This window comes from Tenrec ecaudatus, chromosome 16 (genome assembly GCF_050624435.1).
Source record: "Tenrec ecaudatus isolate mTenEca1 chromosome 16, mTenEca1.hap1, whole genome shotgun sequence".
Classification (NCBI taxonomy): Eukaryota; Metazoa; Chordata; class Mammalia; order Afrosoricida; family Tenrecidae; genus Tenrec; species Tenrec ecaudatus.
This window is the reverse complement of record NC_134545.1, coordinates 89,910,704-89,927,231: the sequence shown is the minus strand read 5'-3', so window position 1 is coordinate 89,927,231 and position 16,528 is coordinate 89,910,704. Positions and strand designations below refer to the sequence as shown.

General features: G+C 44.7%; 1 protein-coding gene across 1 annotated transcript in view; it reads right to left on the bottom strand.

Annotated features, from left to right (window-relative positions):
• Nucleotides 1-16,528, bottom strand: part of SORCS3 (sortilin related VPS10 domain containing receptor 3) — a 682,071-nt gene that overhangs the window by 14,876 nt on the left and 650,667 nt on the right. Inside the window, exons 20-22 of the mRNA XM_075534344.1 lie at nucleotides 13,430-13,563; nucleotides 6,911-7,034; nucleotides 5,240-5,352 (exon numbers count right to left, since the gene is read on the bottom strand). Coding sequence (XP_075390459.1) covers nucleotides 5,240-5,352; nucleotides 6,911-7,034; nucleotides 13,430-13,563 — 371 coding nt within the window. The remainder of the gene's footprint in view (nucleotides 1-5,239; nucleotides 5,353-6,910; nucleotides 7,035-13,429; nucleotides 13,564-16,528) is intronic.

The following is a 16,528-nucleotide window of genomic DNA, read 5'->3' as shown; positions in this document are numbered from 1 at the left end:
CAAGTGTATGCAAGTAAAAAAGTAAGAAAACTGTAAAAAGTGTTAAGACTCAGATCCTGGGTGAATTTTTATTTTCCTGATTGTTTAGTAAAAGGATTCTATTACTTCTGTGATAAAAACTTAAAAGTAAGTGTCTGCCTAAAGGCAAATTTTTGAAGAAAACAAAATTCTGGGTTTTTCTATTCACAGTCTAATTATTCTTTTTTATGTGGCTCTTTAACAACACTTTCTTTTCCTACCAATCCAACTCTGAGATAAACAGTTTTGTTCAGCTGGGATTTTCACTTCCCCCAGGAAGTCTCCCTGACTCCACCTGCCTACAGCGATCCCCTCCCGCCAGCCTCACCCTCAAAGATGACCACGGCCACTATGTTTCAAGAATGTAGGTCACATCCAGAGTAACATATTTGTATGCATACATCTGCCTGGTAGGTTCTTAGTGATATTTGCCTTTCTCAGAACCGCCCGCATTCTCAGAGGTCTTGTGGATACGTCATTATCCCCAAAGATGCAAAACATAGGGTAGATAATCAACACAGAGTTGATGAAATAAAAGCTGGGGTGGGGGTGGAGTCGGTTATTTCCCATTTGCTCAGGTCTGACTTCTTTGTGGACCAAGGCTTACAGAGTGGAGCTAACTCCCAGCGAGGTGACAAAGAACAGTAGAAGTGCCAACCTGCAGGGAAGTGAGCAGCAGCAAGAGGAGGCTACAAAGCCCACGTACCGGGGAGCAATCTGCTGAGAACACTCAGACAGCTTTGCGAGAATACCGCCGCTGCCTGTTGGGAGGCATCAGCCTAGAGCAGGTGAAAATTCTGGTGCCCAAGTCCATGTGTGAGTTAAGAAGACCTGATCCAACTGATACAGGAGAAACAGCATCAAGAATCAGGCTAAGGGATACCAGGAGGATGAAAGAGGCAACTTCACTAGTACGGGCGTGGCTCTTTGTCATCAGCAACAGGGATAGGAAGGAGCCCTGGTGGCCGAGTGGGTTACGAGTTGGGCTGCTAACTGCAAGGTCTGCAGGTTGAACCTGCTAGCTGTCCCTCAGGAGAAACACTCGACTTTCTATTCCCATAAGGAGGGATAGTCTCGGGAATTCACGTGGTCAGTTCTAGCCTGTCCTACAGGGTTACTAGGAGTGGAACTCAACTCAATGGCAGTGAGTTTTTGAGTCTTCAGGAGAATTAGGGTTGAAGCATCAACTAAGAGGGCTGATTCTTATTATTACTGCCCATACCTGGGTTAAGTGCAAATGGTTAAGTGCTGGACAACTAACTAAAAGGTTAGTGGTTTAAAACCACCCAGAGCATCTTGAAAGAAAGGCCTGGAGATTTTCTTGAGACAGGTCGTAGCCTAGAAAAGCCCACGGGGCAGGGCTGCTGGGAATGATGGCGTCACAACCAACACCAACACTCGTCGCCCTGGTCATGTTAGTCACTTCAATCTGGTATGTTTTTAACGAATACAGTGATAAATGCAACACAAGTCTGTTGCTTCACATTTAAACATTGGGCTGCTAACCACAGAGGTGGCAGTTCAAAACCACCAGTTGCTCCATGGGAGACAAGACCAAGCTTCCGCCTCCCTTAACGGGTTAGTCTCAGAAGCCAACAGGAACCAGGTCTGCCCCCTCTTATAGGGTTGCAGTGAGTCAGAATCAACTCCACGCAGAGAGTCACACTTGAAGGCATACCAAGAGAGGCCCATTTTTATCTCTTCTATGCATTATCTCTTTGTCACAAAAATTTGAGGTGAAGTTTATCTCCTAGACAACCCCAGAAGGAATTCTCTTACATAGTTCTCTCTTCTTGATCCCAACTTCTTTCCGGTATCTCCTTCTCTCCAGCTTGCCCTCTGGCTTTCTCTGCTTGATTTTCAGACCTCTTCTGACCTCTATTTTCTTTCTTTCTTTTTTTATATAATCGTTTTATTAGGGGCTCATACAACTCTTATCACAATCGATACATACATCAATTGTGTAAAGCACATTTATATATTCATTGCCCTCATCATTCTTAAAATATTTGCTCTGCACTTAAGCCTCTGGCATCAGGTCCTCATTTATCCCCTCCCTCCCTGCTCCCCCCTCCCTCATCAGCCCTTGATAATTTATAACTTATTATTTTGTCATATGTTGCCCTGTCCAACATCTCCCTTCACCCATTTTTCTGTTGTCTGTCCCCCGGGGAGGAGGTCACATATAATCCATTCTCCTTTCTAACCCACTCTCCCTCTACCCTCCTAGTATCGCCACTCACACCTCTGGTCCTGAAGGGGTCATCCACTGTGGATTCCCAGTTCCTATCTGTACCAATGTACATCCTCTGGTCTAGCCAGACTTGCAAGGTAGAAATGGGATCATGATAGTGGGAGGCGGGGTTGGGGGGAGGAAGCATTTAGGAACCACAGGAAAGTTGTATTTTTCATCATTGCTACATCTCACCCTGTCTAGCTTGTCTCCTCCCTGAGATTCCTCTGCAAGGGGATCTCCAGTGGCCTACAAATGGGCTTTGGGTCTCCACTCCGCACCGTCCCTCTCATTCGCTGTGGTAAGATTTTTTGTTCTGATGATGCCTGATACCTGATCCCTTTGACACCTCGTGATCGTACAGGCTGGTGTGCTTCTTCCATGTGGGCTTTGTTGATTCTGAGATAGATGGCTGCTTGTTTTCCTTTAAGCCTTTAAGACCCTAGATGCTATATCTTTTGATAGCTGGGCACCATCAGCTTTCTTCACCACATTTGCTTATGCACCCATTTGTCTTCAGCGATCATATCATGGAGGTGAGCACACAAAGTTCTTGTTTATTTTCACCAAGTCATATCTCAGACACTCCAAACTCATCATATTATGGTCAAATCATTATTTTTCTCAGCCTATTTCTTCTTCAATGTCCATCTCTGGACCAATGGCCAAGCCACCTACCTATTTTTCTAATTAAAAAGTATTTCACTCCCTCTCATTCACACTATGTTGCTCATCAATCTTATCGGTTAATGTTCTAAGCAGCCTTTGAATCTCTCCTCTTCAGGACCTGATTATCTCGAATCTAGATAACTGCAGTCATCTTTAACTGGTTGTCTTTTATGAAGCATCTCCCCTATGCTGTATTCTTCCCAGCCTGAGTACCTTGTCTGCATTGCCGATAGAATTATGAATCTATTGGCAGCTTTTTCTTACTTGAAAACAGAAACATTTTCACACTCCTAAAGCCTGCCAGATACTTCTAACCTCAGCTCCTTCAAAATCTAAACCAATTATTTCGTGGTTAAGATCTGTGCTGCTAACCTTGAGGTCAGCAGTTTGAAACTACATGTTGCTCCATAGGAGAAAAACAACAACGAAGCATTCTATTCCCATAAAGAGTTCTGGTCTCTGAAACCCACAGAGGCAGTGCTACCCTGCCCTATTGGGTTGCTATAAGTCAGAATTGACTCGATGACTGTTTGATTTGGGTACTATCAGTTAGTGACATCAAATGCTTTGCTATGTCCCAAATATGTACTATTTCAGGTGCCCATGACATTTCACATGCTGTTCATGCTACTTAAAAGACCCCATCTTCTCCCTCTGAACTATCATGTATCCTTCAAAGCAAACACACAAAACCCGATTCCAATATGCCTTTGGGTGGTCTCACCAGCTCGGTAAGTGCTATACCTCTACTTCCTGTGCAGAGTTAGCCCCACCTGTCTCCGTGGGCCTTTGTGGTATCGGCCATGCCTCTAACATAAAACTACTTACACACGACAACATGCTTGTCCGGTCCCTAACTCTGATGAAGTGGAGGCGCGGTGACAAAGAGGAAGTCCCTTTACCTTCTAGATGGACACGGTGGCTGCAACAATGGGCTCAAATATGGGAACAATTGGGAGGATGGTGCAGGGCGGGTGGTGTTTTGTTCTATTGTCCATCTGGTCACCATGAGGAGGAAATGACCCAATGGCACTTAACAATAACAACCACAATTCTGGAGAAGTAGTTAGAACAACCTTTTCATCTTCTCTAAATGAAGTCTGATTTGGGGTTGGCTCTGTAACCTTTCCACCTTGATGACGGTGATGACAGCTCATGGAAATCTTGTGAGTCTCGAGGTCTCATGAAGACTAACTTCATGGTATGCACTGTCTCAGTCAAATGCACTATATTAGTATACATTCAGTAGCAGTCTATCCATCAGTTAATTCAATGTCCAAGTTCCTGTATTGGAAATTTCCAGGATAAACACTGGGTCAATTTCTCTCTCTCAAATACTGGACTGTTTGTGCTCTCTCTCCTTTCTTCGATCTCGCTTGCTGAAAGTGAAGAAGACCTGAAGTACTTTCTGATGAAGATTAAAGATGACAGCCTTTTGTATTGATTACACTTCAATATTATGAAAGCAAAAATCCTCATAACTGGATCAATAAGCAACATCAGAATAAACAGAAAACACTAATGTTGTCAAGGATTTCATCTTACTTATATCCACCCATGGAAATAGCAGTCAAGTAATATATTGCACAGGGCAAATCTGCCTACAAAGGACCTCTTTAACAGGTCAAAAAGCAAAGCTATCACTGTGAGGAGGACTGCCCCTGACTCATGATATGTTCATGCCTTATGGCCACTTATGCGTGTCAAAACTGCACAAGGAGTAAGAAAGACCAGCAAAGAAGGTAGTCCTCGGAATCATGGTGTTGGCAAAGACTATTGGCTACGCCTTGAACTTACAGGAGAACGAACAAAGCTGTATTGGAATACGTGCAGCCAGAGGCTACTTGGAAGCAAAGATGGAAGGCTTCTTTCCATATAGACTCTGGATATGTTTTTTTTTGGGGGGGGCAGTGTCTGGAGAAAGCCATCAAGGTTGGTAACATAGAGGGTCAGTGCACGAGCAGAAGCCACTCGACAAGACAGCAGGACACAGCTGCTGCAACAATGGGCTCAAACATCACAACAGCTGTGAGGATGGAACAAGAGTTGGGCAGCTTTTTGTTCTTTTTCTACCTAGCGTCTCATGAGATGGAACAAACTCCGTGACACCTAATAACCACAACATGCATCCATTCGTCTCTCCATCCCCCGTTCTTTGCACGGCAGCTCCCTCTCTCTGTTGGTATTCTTTCACCCTCCTTTGACAGAGGCCCGATGGCTCATTGCAAAACAGGGTTTATTATCTGAAAATGTTTAGGTTCATGTTATACAGTGTCTGATGGTTAGCGACAAAGGTGAGCAAAGATAAAGGCGACTTACTTTGAGGAGGGCTTTCTTGATGACGTTGCCAATGTCTTGCCTCCACTCGGGAATGTCAGGATTGTGGTAATCCAGATTAGGAGAGAAGGATAACAGTTGAGACTGGAAATATTCTGCCAGGAGAGAGAGCGGGTATGGGTGAGGCTGGGAGGTGAGCAGGAGAATCGAGGCGAGGGGCTCCGTCATCCTGTGCAGTTGGATTCGGGTCTGTTCTGTGATGAGCTCTCAGCTATAATTCCTTCTTGTAAGCCTCTCTCTCAGTTGCTGAGAGAAAATGGGAGTTGGCGATTGGAAACAGGTTTGTTCTCCTACCAGTCTTGCTAGTTCCTAAGATTTTAAGCCTTTTTTTTAAAGGCGTAAGATGTTAAATAAAAGCTAACTAGGAAGCCCCCAAAGAAGGAGGCTTTTGCTACTTAAGCCCCCAAAGAAGGAGGCTTTTGCTACTCCAGGTGGGATAACACAGATCTGACAAAATCCCTGACTGGATGGGTTTAGTGGGAAGGCAGCTTTTTCTTTTCCCTTTCCCTCTGTTCATTTTCCCAGCTTACTAGGAGCTGCCTCCGAGGATTAAAAAGAAGGTGGAAATAGCTCCAGGGTCTAGGATGTGAACAATATTCTACTTCTTGACCACACGGGTGTGTTCACTTAGGGATAAGTTATCAATCCAAACACTCATGATCTGTACACTATTCTTTTATAAATGATATACTATATATACTCATGGATATGCTGAGTTTTTCAGCACATTTTTAATGCAGTTTTGTGGTTAAAATTAGGTGCCTCGGCTGATATTCGGGTTGGCTTATGCTCGAGTAGATAGGTGCGTCTATACAAATTTTTATATAAGTATTTTGTTCCATGTGCCTGATCAGGGAGGCTGAGCTGCAAGTTTGCAGAAATGGAGAGAAAGGCTCTCACGTGGGGTGAGGCTAAATCAATGAGGTCTGCATTCAGAGATTAGGCACCGTAGTATAATCTTTTAGAAAAACGTAGCTAGAGTGACTTGCTAGGGACCAGAGGACATTCTGTGGAAGGAATCAGAAGCTCAATCAATTTCATTCCAAGTGATTATAACAGGTGATTGTAATAGACCTCCAGGACTGAGAACAGGGTGATGGCCTTACTTACTACACTTCCCACTGGCACCAATTGCTCTGTGATCTTGACCTTATTCTCAAGCCTTTCAACCAGTGGTGTTCTGCTGTCCAACAATCAAGAAAACACATCAGTTCCTTGCAGAGCAACTTCATTCTCTGAGCTGTATCTTCTTCTAGGCCAGGGACCAAGACTTCCCAAGCTTTTGGAGTGACTGGCTCCCAGCTTCACCAAAAGTGGGTGCTGTGTGTGTGGTTGATACCTGCAGGGTGCATTGGATCTAGCTCCATCTATACCAGTCTTTCCAGTGTGAATTTCTTAACCTATGACACATGAATCTGGCTAATGAGAACTCCAAACAGCACACGCGTACCAGAGGGGACAAGAAATGCCTTTCTGTAACGTCCTTCAATGAGAAGCTCGGTTTTTCTACAGAATCAGGGTATTTGACGTATATGATATTCCTCTAGCTGGTGGAATTTCCCAGGCAGTCAGTGATTGATGTTTGGGATAAGAGGGGATTGGCTAGGTGGGAAGGGGTGGCTGAAATAAATCAGGACACCTTTCGGGGCTTACCATGAACAGCAATATTTTTTGTGTCCTGGATAAGGGCATTCCCAGCAGCCACCTGGACAGTGATGGTGTTGGATCCCTCTGCCGGGAATGTGAAGGAAATGCTGCTCTCCAGCGTGATGAGGGGCTACAAGAAAGAGAAGCAAAATCACTCATTCAGTCCTCTGTACCACCACCCGTCAGCTGGTCATACTGCGGTCGTCTGCGCGCTGCTATATGGTTTCAAATCCCAGCAGGGTCGCCCATGGTCAACAGGTTTCAGCGGAACTTCTAGATGGAGACAGACTTGGAAGAAATGTCTGGAGATCTGCTTCTAAAAAGTTGTCACTGCAAACCCAGTGGATCCAACAGGGCATTGTCCAATCAAATGAACCCTTGAGGTCGGAAAGCACTCAAAAGACCCCATGGACAATGATCCCTTCTGATATCCCGGGGTCCTGGCACATCAGAGACAACTTGATGGCAACTACCCACAATGGGTCCTCCATGAGGAGACCAGATTTCTTTCTTTTTTATTCCTCTAAGCCTTGGGCTGTCACAAATCTGCATACTATTTGCATACCCAAGAGATCATAACTTGAAAAATGAAAAGAATTGCTTTATACGGCTTCTGAAAACTGTGAATCTACCCAGTATTCCGGGAAAGTATTAATACACTTGAGAAACGCTATAAAATGTTAATCTTGAGAGAGGCGGATAAGACTAAACACGCAGGATTTTGCGCATCATTCTGCTCCTTCTGGGGCAACGTAGGAGCAGCTTTTGTGGTCGCTCTCTCTCTCTGTGTGGGCGTGGGAGCAGGAAACCGTCTCTCTTCTCCCCTAACATGACGTCACACTTCTCTTTTCATGGCGTGTTCCACTGGGCCTGTGGCCTTGCAGAGAAGGGACTGCATTTTATTCTCTTCTGTCTCATCCAACCTTGGCACATTACCCTGAACATAGCAGGAAATATATGTAAGTTGGATGCATGGCCAGATCACTGGCTTTTTTGCTTTGTTTTCTTTTATTACATCTATGTTTCCATCGCAAGAAAATTTGAACTGATTTTGAAAAAACAAAGTAAGAAAATACATAAACAGGAATATCTGTGATCCTCAATTATTTCTGCTTTTTGCTTGTCTGTTTGCTTTTCTTTCCCGATCATTGTAACAGATAATGGGCTCCCCCAGGATAAAGAGAGAAATAGCATAATTGTTCTTTTCCTGGGAATTAAGATTGTCACATAAGTAGATGCTGGTTAAAGAGGGCAGGGTGTCCATCTTGCTACTGATGAGTTCGTCCCAGTGGTCATCCTAAGAGCCCTGTCCTCCGAAGCTCTCTGTTGCTAGTAAGCCAAGACCTAAGAGTAGAAGGCTGATTGAAGGAAGCTCATAAAAAGATGTAACAAGTATAGCTGGGCCAACTGCAACTCCTCTGGGAGTCTGGATCACAAAGGGAAAGCAGAGTAATAACTTGGCCAGCTAAGGGAGGCACAGCGCTGCCTTACAGCAGTGGGGGAAGGTTAGTGCCCACACAGTCTGCCTGTGTGCTCTTAACTGCTCACATGCCTGGGTACAAGTATCTAGAGCCCTGCGTTGTCCCCAGGGCTGTCAGATTAGGATCCTTGAAACTCGGGATTTTCAACTGGGCCTCTGACATGATCATTCGATATCTTCTCTTTTAAAAGCACATGGCTCTGTCTTGTGGGCAAATCTTGGCAAAGGACCTATTTAAAGTACTACAAAGCTCCTTAGCCCCACTATGGCATTTTCCAATCCTGCATTTGTAAGCTGGACATCAAATAAGCCCAAAGAAGAATCAATGCATCTGAATTACGGCGCTGAAGAAGAATATTGAATATGCCATGGGCTGCCAGGAGAATGGACAAATCCGTCTCGGAAGAAGTACCGGCAGAGTATTTCTCACCAGGGAGAAAGGCTCAAGTTTGTCTCCTGTCCTTTGGGTGTGCTGCCAGGAGGGAACACCTCTTAGAGGAGGCCACCGTGCATGATATGGCAGAAGTTCAGCAAGAGAGAGCGAGAGCGTTGATGAGATGGAATTATAGAGTGGCCGTATACAGTACTGGGCCCAGACAGAGCAATGATTATGAGGCTATGGCAGGACGGGGTCATACTTTGTGCTGTTGTATAGGGTGCCATTATGAGTCAGAACTGACTTTCAGACACGTGAAAACAATATTTTATGACCAGGCGGATTCCTGGCTGCTGGTGCTGCTGCTGTTAGGTGCTGCTGTCAAGTAGTTTCTGACTCATAGAGACCTCATAGGTCCTGTGTCATGGTGTTGATGTCCCTGTGTCAATCCATCTTGTCCTTGGCCATCTTATTTTACACTCTCCCTCTACTTCACCAAGCACCATGTCTCCAGGGACCAGTCTTTCCTGATAACATGTCCAAAGCACAGGAAACCAAGTCTCCACATCGTTGCCTCTAAGGAGCTATTTGGCTGGACTTTTTCCAAGACAGATTTGTTTGTTCTTTCGGCAGTACATGATCGTTTCAATGTTCTTCGCCAGCACTATGATGCAGAGGCATCAATTCTTCCTTGGTCTTCCTTATTCAATGTCCAACTTCCACTTGCATTTGAGACAATTGAAAACACCATGGCTTGGGTCAGGAGCACCTGAGTCCTCAAAGGAACATCCTTGATGGTGGAGTTGAGAACACTAAAGTTACTGACCTAAGTGTCTGACACCCGCTTTTTTCTCTATTGCTAGATATAGAGGTATGTTCCTTCTCTTAATAAAGAGCAAACTCCCCGGTTCCTGTGCCTTCTCTCCCATCCTTCTATCTTTGGGACAAGACACACCAGGGCAAAACCTGCTTTGGGCAACAGAGGGAGAAACACAAGCTTCTACCATCTACCTGGCTTCAGTGAGTCCACAGCGGATGTGTAGAGTCTTGTGTTGAGTAGGATGCAATGCTCAAGGTGGGTTCCACACCCACCATCCGCCACGGAACAAGGGAAGAACAATGTGTGTGCCATAGCGTAGCCATCTCTAGATAAAAAGGACTACAGCATGAAGATGATTCTGTTACTATTTTTAGTGAGTGGTCTTGGCTACATTTGACACTATTTTGGATGGATCTTGATTCCTTTATCTGCTAAATGAAGGGTGTTAGGTTCGAGGGTCTGTGAAGACCCATTTGGTAATCAGTATCCATGGGTTAATGAATGACTTCAAGAAAATTGTCAGCTTCCTTGAGGCCAACCCATTAAGTTATATTTCTCAGATGAATTTCAGTTACTTCGCCACCGCAGACACACTCGTTAGAAGAAAAGCTAAACACTATTCAGCAGGATAGCTAAAAAAAATTTAAAAAGACAATACTAAATATTTATGAGAGTACAAGATAACTGGGTCTCATACATTTTCAGTGGAAATACAAAAAGATACCATTGTAGCAAAGTTCTTGTCATGTCTTATGAAACTCAACTTGTGACTCAGCATTTCAAATCCCAGGAATTTGGCTAAGAAAAGAAAACATGGATGCACACATACACATATACATGTTCATAGTAACTTATTTATAACAGCAGAAACTGGAAACAGCCCAGGAGTCTACCAACGGGACAAGAAAACTATAATACATTCATACCAAGAAAGGCTAGTCAGCATTATCTGGAAATACATGCTGATATACACAACAGTATGGGTGAACTTCACAACTATAAGAAGGGAAAGAAGTCTGAAACCGAGAATTCATACTGTAAAATTACATTTCTATAAAGTTGTTCCTCAGCAAATCTAATCGATGGTGCAAAAGCAGAGAACAGTGGTTGCTTCTGGGGATTTAGAGTAAAGATTGGCTAAGAAAGAGTGTGACAGAACTTTGTAGCGTTATGGTCTGTACTGTATAAAAATACCCTGGGTTTTTATAGGCGTTTGGATTCCTCAGGTAGACGCATTTGTCAAAACCCAGCAAAACCGCACTTCGCCCTTTCATATTTCATTGTGAATATATTTTTCATCTCATCCAAACTAAAACTAAATATTTAACTCTGGCTTATGATTTGCCAGCCAGAATATTTGGGACAAGGTTTGTATCTGTCTAAATACACTCTGAGATGCATAAAAAATGCCAAGTGAGATGGCAGGCTGGATAGAGTCAGAAACAGCTATGCCATGAGACAAGCATGGGGAATCCCAGTGTGGACTCTCGGTGGTAGACAGGTGGCTGCTCATTATGAAAGTCTTTAACCTTTAGTGTATGTTTGAAATTCTTCATAAAAAAACAATGGGAGTAAAACAAAACAAGAAAAGGACTCATCATTGTATTTTCGCCTCTCGTGGCTATGAATTGGTTTCTATGTGACACTGCCTGTTGCTTGATTCAACCCCCTAAGAGCTCTCATCTTGTCCCACTTTTTCCTACCCAATCATCACCCTCCCCATGCCCCGTAGTGCTCTCCTAGGGACGCCTTCACTAGCTCCTTGTCCTCTCATTTAGTCCTCTGCTGGCTCTGGGATCCTTGACACCCCACTGCCTCCTTCTGAGAAATGGGCAGTTGGCGCTGTGCCCACCAATGGTCTGTCTTTCTGAGAGGAGTGGAAATCCTCCTTCCCCAACAGGCTGGGTTGTAGCCCCCATCCCCACCCCCATAAGGCAGCTTCTTGGGATGTCCAAGGAACCAGCAAGGGTCTCTAGGGGCTGCAGGACCAGGGGAATGCCAGGAGCCCTGGGAGGGAGTAGGCCCCAGTAGCCAGTCAAGGCAGAAAGCCACCGCAAACAAGCTTGCTGAATGTGAGCCCTTGGTGCCCAGGTGGCAGGTCCTAGACGTCTGTGCGAAAGAAATGGCAGAAGCTCATTTTGTTTTTCAAATTGCTTTTGTTTTTCATCAGCTGTGATGGCATCGCGGCTGAGTTCACTTCCTCACCAGGCTGGAACACACCAGCATTCCTGAGCCCTTCATCAGCCCCCAAATCCTGGTGCCCGATGCTAAATTAAATCCAGTATTTTCAGGCTCATTTACTCAGATCTATTAGAAGAAAGGCAGACATATTTATTAAGCCAGACCTCTGTTAATCCCGGCAAATTGGCCTTTCAGAGTCCCACAAATCCAACAGGCGGCCAATTGACTTCTCTGCCTTTGTGTTGCCTCCAAGCTGCAGGGCCAGCCCACAGTGCGACCCACTAGAATAATACTTCATCCTCTGCAGAGGATGTGGGCTACTCCCTCCCCACTGAGAATCCCTCATGCTCGACAGGTCACATATTATCCACTGAGCCCAGCAGGAAACCGGCAAACCTCGGAGTGACTATTTAGTTATGAGATTTCTCCTTGACTGATGGAATGGGGAGCTGCAGGGCAAACCTGGGATGTACTTTCCCCACTGCAGTCAGTCAGGTTATTATGGGAGATGGTAAAATCTTCATAGTGTTAAATGTATACTTGATAAAAGCTGCATTTCCAAATGGAACCGACCACACAATCACTATGCTCGCCTTACTTGAAACCTTCAGCAGATTACCCAGCGGTTTGTCAAAACTGCTTATCACAGGAAGTAGAAAATGCAGAATACATAATTGGGGCTCTACTATGATTAGACCCACGTAAAAGAAGTCTAAAATGCACACCCAAAGCAGAAAGAAGTAAAGCAAAATAGTATCTATAACTGTGTTATGACTATGGAATCCATGTGAAAATTCATAGGTAGGTTAAAAAGAAATTCTGAAATTACAAAGAGACACACACACACACACACACACACACACTCAAACACAACCAGGTGTCTTCAAAGATAACTTAATGGAGAGGAGAAAGAGAGAAAAACCAGTATAAATCTAGTATTAGGAATGAATTCAGAGAATTAGGGATTCACACTAGTTATTCTACCTTCCCTTTTCAAAGGTCAGTTTCCCAGTCAGAAGAAATTAATAATATAAAAGCAGAGCGCACGCCATGACACCTACAGTTAATTACTTGCCAGTGCAACATGAGGGGGCTTCAAAAAGTAGGTGGAACAAAGTGAAATGAAAATGGAATGAAAATCATCTATGTACTTTTGACGCCCCTTCATTTAGCTAGTTACACAGAAAATCCAGAAGCGCAATGAAGTTGAACAGAAGAATTTACACAACTATTGACTCGAGGGCAATGGATACCTAGGTTTCTGTATTTTTCAAAGTAATCCTTTATGAATATTTGCACTTTCTTCATTAAAATGAGGAGCTTGGTAGGTGGATGGCATTTCTTAGTCAAATACGTAGGTTTCTGGCCTCACTAATACACACAGCCTGAGGGAGCCCTGGCCGTGTGGTTCGTAATGATATTTGGCTGTTATCCAATAGGTAGGTGGTTGGAACCCCTCAGTGATTCTGAAGGAGAAAGAAGATCTGGCAGTCGGTTTCTGTAAAGATCTACAGTCTCAGAATGCCGAAGGAATAAGTCTACTCTGTTCTGTCGGGTCATTGAATCGAATGATGGTAGTGAGTTTTAGGGTGAGTACTGCCAGCAACACCCCACCCCCCCCCCCCCGCCCGCAGCACCCCACCATCAGTCCATCAGTCAGAGGCGGACCTTAGTGCTATTGCCGAACCACCAGAAATAGGTCAGTGTCCCCAGCTGACTGGGCCACACCACCGCACTGATGTTGACCTCCTTATTTCTCACGGCAACAACCGGAACTCGGAGGTGGACGTGCTCCACGGGACCTAAGGGGACAAGAAAAACAGTGTCAGTGTTTATATTCCTGGCATAAGCCCTCACACTTTATCATTCTGAAATCTAAAATTCTCAATGCCTATTACAGTCACCTTTAAGAAAGCAAGGATAACAAGCCCCCAGATGTTGAGAGGTCGGTGTGGACCGGGCTGTGTAGGTACTTGAAATAAGCAGCAGGTGTGATAGGGAGCTCAACGCAGGCTTCGCACTTTTTGATTGACATCCAACCTCATTAATTTTCCCTGGATGAGGCCAGGCAGGAGCGCTCATGAAGCTCCAATCCAAGGACAAAGCGAGTCTGCTAAACACTTAGCCAAGAAATAGGAAGATAAACAACCATCCACTTCCTTTCGGATGATTAGCCTGCATTGTGATTTAGGGTCACCCGATTGAATGGAGGGTCCTTCTATTATCCTCCATCGTTAATTGGTTTCCATGCTCTCCCACAAACGGCCATTGTGCCTTGTCATCTGCAGGACACATTCGGACGCTGGAAAGCTGTCTTACAAAGGGGAGAACGCTCGTCACCACGAAGGAGAGAAGCAGTACCATCCAGGTTCCCCAGAATAAGAGAGCTGCGTGGAACGGGTGGACAGCTGTGTCTCTTTTCTTTATAAAACAAGTATAAGCCAGCATCAAATTGTAAACTCACAAGTAATAGAGCATGCATAAACATACCCGCATGCCTAATAAGGGAGGACTGTAATTCATTTCCAGAATAGTATGAGAAGCGGAAAATGCTGATGGATGCTGGGAATATGTGGATGGGATAGAAGCCGTCTTTTCTAACTCTGGGATTTTATCTTCTCCCTTTCCCTCCCTTTCCTCCCTGCTCTCCCCCATTCACGCTGCACTTCCCGTCCTTTCACCGCTTCCGCTTGCCCCTTTCCCTAGCCTTGTCTTTGTTATCCAAATCCAATGAAAATATTTTCATGATCCATCCACCCTCTGTTTGAGCACACCTTCCTGGTTCCCACCATCACTGCGCTGATAGTGAAGAGGCTTCTCTCGATAGGAAGCTCTCAAGCTACAGCCTGCAGATAAGACACCTTCATGAACGGGAGATAAAGACGTCTCTCTCTTGCTCTAAGGGCTTCTCCGAGGTAGGCCCCTTTCAGGACACTAGCTTTGAGGATTTGCCTCCTTGATCATTTTGAAGTGATTCAGTTTAAAGGGAGGGATGCAGATGGATACTTCTCCTCCCAGGTCTGGCACAACCTTCGCTGCCTCATCATTTTCCTTAGCTTATAAAGAAAGCTTCAATCCAGTCTTAAAAATAAGGGGAAACAGCTGTCTGCCTTTCATTTAGTAACCGGAACTTGTAAAAACACTGAGTGCATGTTAAAAGAATGATGACATTAATTAGAGTTTGTGACAATTCTTATCATTACTTCTGCCACCGCCACCGCTGCCACCACCATCACTGCTTCTGTCTACCATCAGGTTAAAGTCACTTTGAGGACAATGGATTTTTTATGAGTCTCACTTGGCACATTCCGTGCCACAGGCAATTTTTATAATGTTGGAGAGGGAACTTGGACAGGGCCTGCTATTTAGGTGGGGAGGCCAGCCAGACTTACTCGCTTCTGTCCAAATTGTACTCTCCTAAATAATCAACAATCACTCAAAAGTCTATGTGTCTGGATCCTGAAAATGTTCGCTCTCTACAGCTCACCGACCTAGCCCAGGACATAGGGTACATCAAGATTTCCTCCAGCAAATAATTGGAATCTTGCCACTAAAGATGGATGTCCACCTGGTTGAAAGTTCTCATGGTTTTAAATAAGAAAGTCTTTTTAATGGTATTGGTAGGGTTCATAGATTTAGTTGCTTGCAAGAATTAAAGAACACAAGGAGTGGGAAGCAATCTTTGATTATTGTGTTTACTTATTTTTTTTAGAGATAAACCTTATCTCTCTTTTTCCAAAATTGTTCGTGTTGTACTGATAACACGGGAAGAGAAGAGGTGACATAAAGCACTACTTGGCTCGATCATGTCCTAGGAGGGCGATGAGAAGAATTACTTCATTTAATACCTCAGAGCCCTTCTCCAGGGCAGAGAGTTAGCCTTCTTCACCTTCCCCTGCTGAGAAAGGACCCCCTTATCCACAGAATGCATGAAGCCCATTTCTCATGTCAGTCCACAGAAACCCTGGACTTTTCCACAATGAAGCAAGGTAGTCGTGCCTACCTCTGCCTCTCTGAGACCCTAGCTGAACGAGGGCTACCCTTGTCAGCTGTCCCGATGCTCCAAAGGGAAAGGAAGACCCCCTTCTGCGGACCCGAACAGCCAACACCAATGGGACACAGAGTCCTTGAACTGGACCAGCGTCAGACAGGGTGATACTCACTCCACTGTCTGGATGAACGTAATCTTCAGGAAGACTAACACGTGGCAGGGTTTTAGTGCACAGGTCAAAGTGCTTGGCTGGAGACACACCATGGATCCGGGAAAAGAAGACGAAGTGACTGAGACCACAAATCTTCCCTGCCAAGCAGGGCCCCGCCCCTTCTGATACAAATCTAATAATCTCTGCGAGATTGGTTATTATGGGCAGCTAACAACTACTTTTGTTAGCTAATGGCCCAAGGTGAGGCCAAGAGCAGTTTCCACTACAATAACTGTCTGGTGAATGCAGCCACGATGGATCTGGAGGGAATTATGAGCACGATAAAAGTCTCAAGGAACATTTACTCCTTCATGCACATGACCCTCAGAACAAACCTGTTCTTTCGGTTGTGTTTCTTTGGCCCCTAAGACACATTGGCCTTCACACCCTGCAGCAGTGCTCTGGGCAGAAGTAGGGATGTGGGTGCAGCAGGATCTTGGGATAGCAGGTAAAAAATAAAAGCAAAACTGATTTTCTTTGATTGTCTGCATTTGTGAAATGCAGCGGACGTGTTAGGCAGGAAATTCAGGGGAAGTGCTAAGTGATTATTACATTAAGAGGCCGC